We start from the raw sequence: 13,512 nt of genomic DNA, 5'->3' as shown, positions 1-13,512 counted from the left end.
GCAAGGCGGCGCAGCTAGGTTCCACAGGAAGTGAGAAAACCAGACAATTAAAACCCTAACTGGCTTTGCTTTGAAGATTGTGGTGTTAAGTTTTATTGGTTCTTTTCTTTAGATATATTAGACATATTTCTTGAATATTAGTGATGGATAGTCTCACTAAATATGCTGTATGGTAGAAAGAGCTTTGGAAGAGACGGATGGGACAAAATATGTGGTTAAATTAACTTCCTTCATGACTTTTACGTATATTTTTTTTATTTCTCTAAGTTACAAGTGACTTAGAGAATAATTCCAAATTCTTTGAAGGAAAAAATTTTTTTTTTAACTTTAACCACATTTTGATGCTAATCCTTAAATAGAAATTGTGAGTAGGCTTCGTTTTTAATACATTTTTTTTTCCTCAAGAATATGTTTATTAAGCAATAATTTAAACGGATAATTGCCACAAGTCCTAAGAGGTGGTGTTTTTTCTTCTAAATGCTTCCAGCCTGTTCAGAGTTCACCTCCCTGACAGGCTCCTAGAAGCTCCGCCTGATTGCTGCTTCATGCTCAATTGCTGTCCTCTGTGGCTGTAATGATGCTCATTATGAGCTTAGGAAAACAACTGGTTTCACATCAGCATGTAGACAAATAACTGGTGAGCCTTAATCATGTGTGTGCACACACACACACGTGAAAACAGACAGAATTTGTCCAACAAACACACGGCAGTGGAAACAAGAATTTGATGGTCAAATGCACAAGTTTTCGAATACCGTACATATTAGTCTGTAGATTTTAGTTAAGATCTACAACTAGCAATTGGAATTAGCATGTGAGATTCAGGTCAGAGTAAACCATTTAAAAAAATATATATATTTTTTAAATGTGGCCATTTCATTGCTGATAACAGTGGAAAACCTTAACGTTACAGTGCTGATTTTTTTATTGTATGGTTAGTGTCTGAGTTTTTCAGGTTAGCATGTAAAAAAAAATTGTTTGTGTTTCCAAGAACTATTTATCAAATCAGATAATTGAGCAGACCTACTGGCTTGCGAAATCGCAAAAACAATCTGCAGAAATGCGTAACATTCACAGGTTTCACGGACTAAATGTACATTTCTTCAGCGCGACGTCTCTGTGGCTGAAGCGTGAAAGCGAAACCCGTCTCACCCTCCTTTGTCCTCGGCTGGCGTTGTCCATAATTGTCGGCGACGCCGCTTTGCTCTGCGTGTCGTACACCGGCGCCGGAGCCACCGAGTTGGCGGAAGGGGACCCGGGGACTCCGCCTGTGATGGACGAGGAGCTGCCCAGAGGTTTGCTCCCGTTGAAGAACTGCCTCTTCTCGGCCCTGAAGCGCAGGACGCTGGCCTCCAGGTCCAGGCAGTCGCGCCTGCTCTCCTTCAGGGCGTCCTGACGCCGCTTGTACGCCTGGTCGTTGGCGATGGCCTGGGAGAGCGGGATGCCGAATGCTTTGGGGGCATTTTCTGGGGAAGAACGCAGGGAGTTATTCCAAGAGACCAACACCAACAAAAGGGGCGACATGGAAACATGTGTGACAAATAATCATGTCTGAGAGGCATTTAGAGACCAATTAACCCAACTGCTATGTGTTTGGACTGTGCTCTGCAAAAACACCAAATATTACCAAGTATTTTAGGTCCAGTTTCTCGTGGAAATATCTTAGTAAACTTTAAATAAGACAAAACTAACAAATTTCGTCGTCGCCATGTCTGACATCAGGAGGTCAACGGCAAATGACGGCTGAACATCAGCTTCAGGTTGGCCTGTCGGAACCGTTTTTATCATAAAAGTTTGCTCTTTCAAAATTAGCGCGTTTCCTTTAAGCAAATTTGTGTGATTCCAATTTGCGCACTTTTAAGGTCAACGTAAACACAGCTATGGCCCAACTGATTCCTCTTGATAATCATGTCTTCATTTCTGATCACATCTGACTTTCTGGCTGCAACCAACACTCAGGTGCACTTAATGAGCTCTTGTCAGAAGACTAGATCTCTAAAAATCGCAAAGCAAGCCGAGCACTTAACAGGACTGAGTTACTTTTACCTGTGCCATTAAAATGCATGAGGTAGGAAACGGTGAGGAGATTGCCCTCCCTCCAGCTATTCCCTCTCGCACTCAGAGAACCGTGAAGCAGCACATGATGGCCTGAATGAAAAACACATGGGCCACCAAGTGACGATCGCCCACGTGCGCCAACACCCGGCAACCAGGTCGCGCAGCAGAGAGGGACTGGAAGGAGGCCACGCAAATCCTTAAATATATGGGATTGACTGAGCCTTAAATAACCGCTCCCAGCAGTTTGGCTGCAGGCCTTCCAAGATCATCAATAAAGACGGCAAAAGAAATTTAGGAATGATGAAAAAAATACTTGGAGGAATTAATTTTTTTTATTAAATGCGCATACAGAATGCCATATTGTGTTCACGTCGAGCCAATTTAATACTTACTTTGACGTTTCTGCAGGTTTTCCAATTCTTAATGGAACATAATACGCAACGCAGTAAAATTCAAAGTAAATTTCTTTTTTTCAGTTTCCAGTTTAAACTTGAACTCTCAATAACTCAGCCTTCCCCGTTTTCCCTTTAATGCTGTGTAATTTCAGGCTGAAGTGACTGAGCTCACCCCTCCTCCACATGTACGCTGGTCAGGTGCCACTCCAAAGATAAGCTCCTTGTTCTGATGGCAACCTGCCTGCAACAGCTAGCTTGTTGCCGTGGAACATGCTAATGGACACTACAGCATGAGGCCACAATAAAGTAGTATTTACCCCATTAAAGGTTTTGTTTTTCTACCCGATTAAATACAAAAGGCAGTTTTCAAATGATTATTTTGATTTATGAAGGGGAAAAGCTATTCAGACCAACGCGGAATATGAAACCGCCTGGTTGTGGATTCATGAATCAGCAGTGATTATCTATGTTGTCTGCACCACTTCAGTTTGATTCCAATAGCAATATGCAGGACAAATTATTGTTAGAAGTTATTTAAATAGCACAGATCTAGAAACAAGTAGTAGGTTGAAATATCTCAAAGAGCAAAACACTCTGATCTCTAGAAATTGACGATCAGTCTAAGGAGAAAAGGTTACAGAGTTACTTCTTGAGCTTAAAGACTCTTGAATACCACACCGAGAGCCGACTAGCCTACAAAATGACTCCGAGATCTGTGACATTTACGCCGTTACATCTGGAGTAAAGACACAACATCTCAAACAAAGATCATCGTCAGACATGGTGGTAGGAGGATGATGTTCTTAAGATTCTGACTTGCTACGGAGGGAAAACATCCAACTCCTATTCTGGTCTTGAGGTCGAGCGCAGTTGGTTTAGGCAGTTGGACAACGATCCACCAGGAAGTCTGTCTCTGAACGAGTAAATAAAAAAAAAAGGTTTTGTAGAGGTCTAGTCTACAAAACCTTTGTCCAAAACACTCTTTGCCAGTGACTGAAACTGGCTGCTTTTTGTATTTCCTCAATCGTTCAATGATATCAACACATTCATCTAAAAGATGTAAGTGTAGCGAACAACCAAACAGATGAAATATAAGGGGGGAAATACTTTCCCACAGCCCGGTTTGGGTTTACCCGAGTCCCTACATTGTCTAGAAAATATTAGGAACTTCACTGGAACATTTCCCAGGTGTGGATGGGCATGAAGAAGCGTCTGCTTCCAACTTTATTCCCTTGCTCTGTTTTCTGTGACAGGTGGCGATACCATTAGCTCTACAAAGTCGAGCAATGACAGTGTCAACAACTCAAAGTTGTGTTTGTTGCTCCCCAACACAACACAACTTTCCACTTCCATTAACATCTCCCTTCCAAAGCGCCCTCCCTCAGAGGGCTTCCCCAAGGGTTTGTTTGGGTTTGGCTTTGTGGTGCACATGATGCAGATACGCTTCATGCCTTTCCTGCAACACAAATATAAGAGATTCAGTGATAAGGTAATGGTGCAAGGGGACTTAAATCAAGACTGACGCCACGGTTTCTATGGAAGGTGAGCAGGACTTTTCACCCGCCACCAAAAACATTAACATAATGTTAATTTCCTGTACCATACTGTGAGATGCATGTCTCTCTGTACAGATTTTAAGAAGTAAAAATGATAAATGATGCTTAGTTTTAACGTGGCCATAATATGTAATAGTATCCAAATTAATAAGAAATAGTCTTCTGGTCTGATTTGCATAACCACCAATATTACAGGAAGTGAATCACCAACAATCATTCTGCTGATCATTTTTGCTCATCAGTCCTGATCTGGTTTTGTCTTTAAGTAAAACAATGCATGACGTACACAAGCGCTTGGGTGATTTCCTGTACCATACTGTGAGATGCATGTCTCTGTACAGATTTTAAGAAGTAAAAATGATAAATGACGCTTAGTTTTAACGTGGCCAGTTTTCTTTTTACTTGCTACAAGCTTCTGAGGCAAGTATTATTGAGAAAATTGTCAGAGTAGTAGACAATAAAACCTTTTCTAGTGATTTAAAAAAAAAAAAAGTAGAACATGTGCTTTCCACACTTCAGGAATTTCCTACGCACTAATGACCTCATTTGCTTCTTATCGACACCATCGGCTGAGTCAGAGCATATATTTAGTCACGGTGATTCTTCAGATTGCCACTAAGGGAAGAGCTGCTCTCCCTACACACCAGCAGCGGCGTAGACGAACCCTGCGTCTCGTTTTCCCCCCACCAACAGGAACAGGCTTCAGACCGTTGTTCAGTAAGCCTGGGCTTGTTCCTCAGTGTTGATGTTTGCTGTTGGACTGACCCATCATCCGTGGTGCCGTCTCTCTTTTAGCTGTAATTACTAGCAAAATAATCACATTGATGTGTTTAGCTGTTTGCACTCGAGCTGTTTGCTTGTTCAGGAAGCAGAGCATTTAACAACCGACTGGTTCGGCCAACAGACACATGAAGTGGATGTTTAGATGCCCAATAGCTGCAGGCTGTATTGATGAAGACGTTATAGTAGGATGTTGGTTGGAAAATGTATGCTTTTAAGGGAAAGTTGTGCTAAATTGTTCATGACCTGTGCCTCTCTTATTTGCTTTGTTGTGCTAATCTTTTGAGATACACACAACTACTAGTCCTTCAGTTCACAAATCTGGTCTTTCTGGTGGAGAAAGAAATAGAGTCCCTTCATTTAGCCACAAGTCGAGTGGAAAATGGAGAAAGAATGTGAACTGCATGCCACGAAGTGTTGAAAAACTAACATTACATATTGCTGGCACACTGAAACACGGCGATGGCAGCATCATGACTGAGGGCGCTTGATGGCTCTACTGCAGTCTTGAAAGTGGACATTATAAATTACTTTAAAAGGCTTTGAAAGACTTGAAACTGGTGGAGAAAATTGTCTTCTAGCAGAACAAAGACCTTAGACATACCTGCTGGTCTAGTCAAAGGCCAGACCTCAATCATATTGAGCAATTTAATGAGCCTCGGCTACTATGACTGACACTAATCCCAAAAAAATTTGCAGCTGTAACTGCAGCAACATCTGGCTCTACGATATCCTGAGTCAGGGCTCCTTATTTGTAAAAACAACAAAAAAAAAACATCTTTCTTCTTTTACGGTTCTCTACAATTACATAACAATATAACTGTACTGAATTTAGACTCCAACAAAATGCCTTGCTTATGATGTCCATAAAAAAAGTTTATTTTATAATGTATCAAAATTCTCAATATAAAAGTCATCCACTGGTCAAGAATGACTTTTAAAGTTTGAAGTTTTATTGTTTAAAGTTGGTTTGCAACAGTGATTTCAGGACCAAAAAAACAAAAAATAAAATAAAATAAAATAAACATTTTTTAAAAATTTGACAAGCTGCTTCTGCATTAGCCTTAGCCCTGACTTTGTTTGACTGCCAGGGCAGCAGGGATTAATTGTGAAATGAACACTAAAGCTCAGACAGGAAGACAGCTGTGTTTGTGTTCATAAATCTGAGTCCTCTGCCTCTGGAGCGTTTCCAGTCGTCAGCTCAGACTCTTCCAGTAACGTAGGATTGCTGCAGATTTATTGCACTGCTGCTCTGGATTCTCCTCTGTTTTTCTTTAGCCACAGCAGCAGTCGGATTATAATATGGGTGATCTGGGGTATTAATATTAAAAAGAACTGTTGGTTTAACACTTGTTGCCCTCTAAGCACACTAAGGGCTGGCCTTTGGCCTAGGCGGTACAGGTAAATGCTGAGGGTGCCAGGAGTCTAGGGGCGCCATAAAAAGGGTCAAGAAAAAAAAAAGTTGAAAAATTCTGCTCTAATATAGCTAATATAGCATAGAAAAAAATAATAAATACATCTAATAAGAAGTAGCTTAGCTTCCCCCTTCTCTTCTAGTTGGTTCATTCCTGCACCTGGTATGCAGCCTAAGAAGAAGGAAGTTGCATTTCCATTACAAATGTGCAAAAAACGTTGTCGATATTCCCCTAACGTTGAACTAAAAACACAATTTCGCAATTGCAGAGTTTCTTTTAAATGAGAAACTCACTTAAAATCACATTGTGAATAAGTTTATTCACAAGATAAGTCGTTACAAAACATGCTGCATCATAATAATCATCTTAACATTTCCTGTTTTCTTCTTCGTCTTTTCCCCCAGTAGCAACATTCGATTGTTGATCACATGACTCGCGAAAACAGTGTTTCCATTGCAGTTTTGTGAAATACCCTAATACTGATACAGCCAAAAAACGACATTATCCTAATGCAAAAACTTTTTCAACGATAACCGTGATGATTTTTTTTCTTCTTTTTTTTCTAATTGTCATGTTTCTGTAAGGCAAATTTATTTTTGTAGTTCCAATTTGCACAATCGGAACTACGGCAGAAAACTATTTAGACACAAAGCGCCTCAAAGTCAAAAGTGACAAAATCTCGCCTACAGCGACAAAATGTCCACTCCCATTACAGTAACTCTGGTACCAACCAGCTCGCCACTCAAGCTTCACATCTGATTCCTTCCCAGCCACTCTCCAAACAGATTACGGTTGCCACCGTGTAATCCTGTTATATGTACTGTAATCTGTAACCTGCTGACCCCTGGAGGCAGCAGGAAAGCAGAACCAGGCCCCGATGTTCTGCGTTTTGATTAGCCCGGTCAGCATGGCCGCTCCAGCGTCTGTGTGTGAGAGGCTGCAGGCGGGATTTAGAGGTCTGCACAGACAGCCAGGAATGTGTGTGTGGAGTGTGTCGGATGGTATCTCGCCCTGCAGCGATAATCACCTGAAACCAGAGAACATCTCATTCTGAGAGGTTTGAGTCACGTGGCTCGATGGAGGTAAATAAACGAGACGAGTGGGAGGGAGGGAGGGAACAGAATACACAATGAGGCTAATTTCGACAGATGAGTGTGAGCCGCCTCTGTTTCTGTTTACACGCTCGCCACTACTGATGCCCCGGGAAAGGGAGCCGGATCGGACGCAGAGCGATGAAAGCAGCAGCAGATGCAAACAGAGCCGTAGAAACGTCTAACGTTTACAACCAACGCAGCTGTCTTTGTTTCCCGTTTGGCTGCTCAACAGAAAAATGAAAATTATAAAAAGCAAATAGTGTAGAACTGTGGGAAGGATGTGGGATAGACCCATAGAGTAATAACAAACACATGACCCACAAACATCCGTCCTGGTCCGTTGTTGTAGCTCAAGTCCTTGGTTTTAAACGGCACACAAAGAAACTCTTTGGCTTTCGTAAATGTGGCTGGATAACGCAAAGCACGTTCAAAGACCCGTCACAGAGAAACCTCAACTCGTCTTTACACCGGTTCTGACTGCACTTATTTAGCAGCACCATTGTTCCTTGTTGAATAAAACTGTCAATCCAGACACAACGTGTTTATTGTACACCAGAATAAAATTTAAATCTGTTTTTGCACAAATTCTTCACAAATATAGGCTGCATTACGACAAAACCTGGGGATTAACGTGGAGGCTACAGCAGAAGTGAGATGCCTGTGATGTGATTCAAAATAAAACGACATACTGCTACAGTTAAATTGGCAAACTCAGTCCTGATTTAGTCAACAAATTCCTTCTGCAGAGTAGGCCAAGACATTTTTTTTCTTCGACTGGCTTATTTGGTTAATGCTCCGCTCCAATCAGTCACACATTCCAGGTCATTTTCACCCGACTCTCTCTGCGATACTTGAAATTTGACTCCGTTTAGGACTTGAAGGTTTAAATTCAGTTCATCAACCATCCAAATTTGACTCAATTTGACCAAGAAACCTTGGTCAAATTGACCTAGCTAATTCCCCAAGCTTCTTGGTTAGCTTATTAACCAAGAAACGACGATAGTGGCATTTGCTCGTTGAGTAGTTCAGTCATAAACTCTTTGTCCAGCCTAAACAACACTGTGGTTATTTCCAGAAAACGGGCCGTTACGTTAACAACGGTGACACAGCGCCACGTAAAAGCGCCCAGTGGGTGTCTGTATTCATTCATTATTCGGTTTATATTACACTAAACCAGCAGAAACAAAGACGCACATGCCTCACTCTGGGAACCCAGCAGGATTCAGTCTGCAGCCCCGACCCTCCTCGTGCTTTATAAACACTGCTTTTCAAGAGGGACCAAAAGTGGTTAGCGCTAGTAAAAGCCACTGGAAGTCAGCGGTGGTGATGCTGATTGAACGGACAGAGGGGACATTGTGCTTCATGATGACGCTCGCTGTGGTAAACATTGGATTCGCGGAAATGCGTTCGCGGCTCGTCTTGGGAGACAGGGCCTAAGGCCGCGGATGGTGTTGTGTTTTACCGCTTTAATGTCAGAGTGCTGTGTGAACTTACCTCGCTCTTTCTTCTCCTTTGAGAAGGAGTCAAACCGTCTGCGGAGGGACTTCCTTCGTTTGCGTATTTCTGCGGGGAGAAGGGAGAAAAACAAAAAGTTACAACGAACGTCAACCGTCGGATCGTCTTTGCTTCATTCTCAACAATAAAGATTGTGCAATCCACAGTCTGAAATGTCTTTCTTCTATTTATCGTGTATTGTTGAGATCAAACACCGCGCTGTCCACTGTGTGGAAAAGCTCGATTGTTTTTGGCCGTCTTTTGGGACGGAAGTGAACTCAAAGCGTCCGCCGTCGTCTTTCTCGTGTCCCGTACAGACTGCATCCTCAGCACAACTTTCTTCTCTTTCCTCAACAACATAGCCGAATGTTTCTGCAGACGAGCCGTAGCTGTTTGTTTGGACAGCCTGCTTTCCTTCGTGAGCGTAAGAAAAGGGGGTCCAAGAAAAACACAGAGACAATGTTTAATGTTTGCACTTTGGATTTCATGTGATTCACCAACGCTGCGCTGCCTGGTTGTGAAGTCGTACATGTCTTCTGAGTCTTTTCTTTTCTCTCGCTAGCATCCAAGACAGACTTTGTAAAACCACCTTTTCCTGCTGTTTTATACCCACACTTGCATATCTATAGACTAAAATATTTGTCTATCTTTTTTTTTGACTATTGATTTTTTTGCACTAAAAAATCAACTATGTTACATCTAATCTCACTACTTTTGCTCAATTTGATCACAAATCAAATCGGATATCCAACCAGGTCTGATGTGAACTAGGAGCATCCCCACACGAGAGTCGGTTCACAGGAACTTCACCGATTCCTTATGTAATTTGTTTCAAAGCAGGTCCACGTTTCGCTTTTCGGACTTGTTTATGTGCAAGAATCCCGGGGTCTGGTGTTTAGAAATGACTAATCCGAGGATGGATTAGTCTTTTCCCGATTACGTAAGGATTTGATTTATTACCTACAGTTGCGCTTTCCAAAATACCTGCGACATGAGTAACAAAATCCCTTCCTTTCTGTTTTCACCCTTACTGACAAGGACATTTTCAAAAATAGACATAAAATAGAAACAGAGCGGTTGGTGGGTTGGGGGGCAGAGAGCATTTCAGCTGTTGGGATAAAGAGGTCAAATTCCCACGACTGCAGGAAATTAAGGTTTATTTCTAAAGTGCAGAGCTCCTCCCAGTGAACACACGGCACCTCCATCTACGGCTTATTTTCTATCGACGAGTGTGTGTTCCTGTTTGTACATTTACGAAACGCAGAGGAAAAAGTTATGGTCAAACAGAGAGAGATGTTTGCAGAAATGCAACATTCTCATCTTATTTTGTTTAGCTTTTTACAAACTTACGTTCTGGCACCTGTGTAAATAAATACCTGGAAATCATCTGAATCCAAGCTAACATGGCTTGTTTGAGAAAGGAAAAAGATGAACTGCAACGCAAAAGATGCAAAGATGCTGAATATTTTCCAAAATCTGCCAGGTTCCAGCCATGAACGTCAATCTTTGTTCAGATTTCCGTGGGTCAGACTACAAGCAAAATATCACCGTGAACTGGAGAGAATGTGAACATGATGGTCTGTTGTATAAATCCTAAAAAGAAAAAAACAAAACAAAAAAAAACATAAAAGTATGTGATCAAAAGTGAAAAACTAAAGGAGTGTGACATTGTTTTACTGCAAGTTCTACTAGAAAGTAATTTGTTGTTAGTGTCTGTGTCCAAACACATGGCAACAGATTTGATTAAAAACCCCTGGAAGTGCAAATATTTGCAGGGATTAGTGTGAGAATTATGTTAATTTAATTTGGTTTTTAACAAACAAAGGAGTTCAGCATAACATCCCAACTATATCTGGCAATAAAAAAAACAACAAAAAAAACAATAGCAGCTGCAAGTTTTATTAAATTCTTCATCTGAAATTAGTCTCCCTGAAACGTTAATCAAAAGATCTGGTGTTTGCTGGCCTCTCTGCCGCTCTGAGTTTGATTATTTTTGAATTAAGAGAAGGCAGACGGGCTGGAGAGAGGATAAAACGAGAAGAACAGACGGAACAAAAAAAGACAAAGCGGAGACTCAGATAGTTTCGTCGTCCCCGGTAGAAAAGAGACTCGAGAATAAGGGGGCATGAGAATGAGCTCCAAAAACGAAAATTAGCAGCAAGGGATCTGGTTTAAACGTGACATGAGAAAACAAAAGTACAGAGCGAAATCTGACAGACGCGAGCGACGCAGCAGAAGCCCGAGGAGGACGAGCGGGGAGGAGGGCGGCACGGCGGGAGCCGAAGCCTCGGCCGAAACGGACACGTTGCTCTGCGGAGATTTCCCCCCTCAGGGGAGACGAGGAGCTAAACTATTCCCACACTCGCTCACTGAGAGCCTTGTCTGCAAGCCAGGCGGAAAAGATAAAAAAAAAAATAAAAGGAATCTTTCACTCAGCTGATGCTAACAACCTCTGTCACGTTGCCCTTTGTTGTTCCAAGCTTATCTTGTTTAGAGCAAACTTACAGCGTCATTATCTTTAGAGGATGGTTTTTGAAAGAACTGAACTGTGCCTCTGTTCGACATGAAGGATGTCACTAGAAATCATGAATCATTTTAGGAACAATAACGACGGTTTGCTGTCCTACGAGTTTCAGATGATTTGATTACAACCTCAAGTTTCCAACAGATTTCTTCCCGTCAATATTCCTTAAACAAAACTAAAATAATCAGCCGAAAAAAAAGATGTGCGTATATAAAAAAACAAAAAAACAAAGTATATGATACAATTTCAAGGCGTAAAGATATTTAGCTTTATTCGTATTCTCAGTTGACACAATTTGAAACCAAACTTTAGCTTTTGACCGTAGAATGGTTTGTTTGGATACACAACATGTTTCATACCAGTAAACTGTAACAGTTGCATAGTTTAATAAAGGTTGTTGAAAGAGGTTGTATTTTTTTTTTAACCAGTACTTCACATATATCGGTGTATACTTGACATTTTTATTGCCATGGAAACTAAAAAAAAGGAAATAGAAAGTGATTCATCCGTTTCCCACATGTTTTTTTTTGTTTGTCTTTCTAATCTGCGGCCCAAAAAGAGAAAGACGTCAAGTTACATAATTTTTTTTAAGTGTTATGAATAAGATATCAGAGGGTTTCCAGAAAATGATACAAGCAGAGAGTTTCACAGGAAGAGGAAGAAATGCAGTAACATGACCTCAAGAGACATTTCAGAGTTTTTTTAATAGAATATTTCGGTGGTTCTGTTTCGATGAGGAGAGTTCTTGTTGCTGAAAATGTTTGTTTTTAGCTTTTAACTTTAAGATGAAATTTATTCTTCAATTTATTATTGAATAAAGACATAACTTCAGAGGAAAATAAAGGAAAAAAAAATTACTGTTCATTTATTTGAAAATCGCCGAGCATCTTTGAAAGACGCTGACCTCAAAATGTCAGCAGGAACAAAATCGGCTGTGATCTTTTTTAAAACGATTATTGGATTTTTACTTTGATTTATGAATTTCATCACTTAGCAAGTCTGAACGTCTATGAGAACCAAAGGGCTGCATCTGAAAACGGGAAACTATGTAGGGTGTATTTTGATTTTTGGAAAGCTTCGCCTCGATTAGCCTCACAGACGACGATGTTTCAGGATGCCGTTTGCAGATAAGAGGTTTGTTTTGGACTGGATGAGGTGCTGGACAAATATCCAGAGGAAAGTTCTGGGTCCTTTTTGGGAAATCCTTTTATAGCTCTTTGCACACATTTTCTCAGAGTAGTAAAATGCTAAAAACATCTTCCAAGCAAACATAAAACCTGAAATACTTACAGGCTGAATTTTCTGTCATCTCTGGTTATATAAAGTGACAGATGCACCAACACATTTTCACCATGCTGGTCGATTAATTTTTTAAAAAAATTCCATTTCTTCCCACAGGATGATATCAACGAGACTCGCTGGGGTTTAGTTTCCCCGAGGGGGAATTTAAACACGCAAACAAGGGGAAATTTTGTGAAGTTGGGTGGCCGCTAAAGTTTCTCCTTGGGGATGCGAACAAAAGCCACAAACTGTGAAGAAAAAACGCATAATTGAGCTGAAAACAACAAAAAACAAAAAGAAGTGTACCGAGCTTCAAATAGAAACGTGGTGAAAGTTGAGCCTGTTGGTTATTTGAAAAAACGTTGGGAGTCTGAGAAAACTATCTTAATGGCCACAGCAGCAAAAAAGAAAAGAAAAAAAAAACGAAACCCTTGTCTGCATCCCTCAGGTCTCAATAAAACCTGGGAGAAAACGTCTGAGGGTGTGTGTGTGAGGGGGAAAAAAAACAAAACAGTTACGGCGCATTGGAGCAACTATATCCCATTACCACGTGGATTCAGCTCTTTGGAGTTCAGGCGGATCAAGAGGTTCCACGAAAATAATATTTCAAAGCGGGGAGCATCAAGCGGAGGAATGCCGCGCAAATAAACATCTGAGCCAGGATGAAGGCTCGACTTTCCTTCTGAAGCGCTTCAGAGATTCTTACTACGGTTGTTCGCGATGCGTCAGCAGCCGCAAAGTCAGGCACCTTTGGATTGAGAAATGTATGGGGGTGTTTCTTCCTGCAGGTATTTCAAAAAGTCACAAGACGGGAAGAAAACCTCTCGAGTAATGAATCGATCATATGACGGTTTGTTCATCGGGGCAGAGACAATGAAATAAGAGGGTCATGGAAAGGTTAATCTCTAGGCTTTG

At 41.1% G+C, this 13,512-nt stretch overlaps 1 protein-coding gene across 2 annotated transcripts in view; it reads right to left on the bottom strand.

Moving 5' to 3' along the window:
* Nucleotides 1-13,512, bottom strand: part of arhgap36 (Rho GTPase activating protein 36) — a 61,957-nt gene that overhangs the window by 12,109 nt on the left and 36,336 nt on the right. For both annotated transcript variants that reach the window (XM_088016000.1, XM_088016001.1), the window contains exons 3-4: nucleotides 8,793-8,861; nucleotides 1,153-1,466 (exon numbers count right to left, since the gene is read on the bottom strand). In XM_088016000.1, the coding sequence (XP_087872126.1) occupies nucleotides 1,153-1,466; nucleotides 8,793-8,861 (383 nt within the window). The remainder of the gene's footprint in view (nucleotides 1-1,152; nucleotides 1,467-8,792; nucleotides 8,862-13,512) is intronic.

The sequence above is a fragment of the Poecilia mexicana genome, unplaced genomic scaffold, assembly GCF_051168715.1.
Source record: "Poecilia mexicana isolate PSO_F unplaced genomic scaffold, ASM5116871v1 scaffold_18, whole genome shotgun sequence".
Taxonomy (NCBI): domain Eukaryota; kingdom Metazoa; phylum Chordata; class Actinopteri; order Cyprinodontiformes; family Poeciliidae; genus Poecilia; species Poecilia mexicana.
Note: the sequence above shows the minus strand (reverse complement) of the source record. Positions and strands in the feature narration are given on the sequence as shown.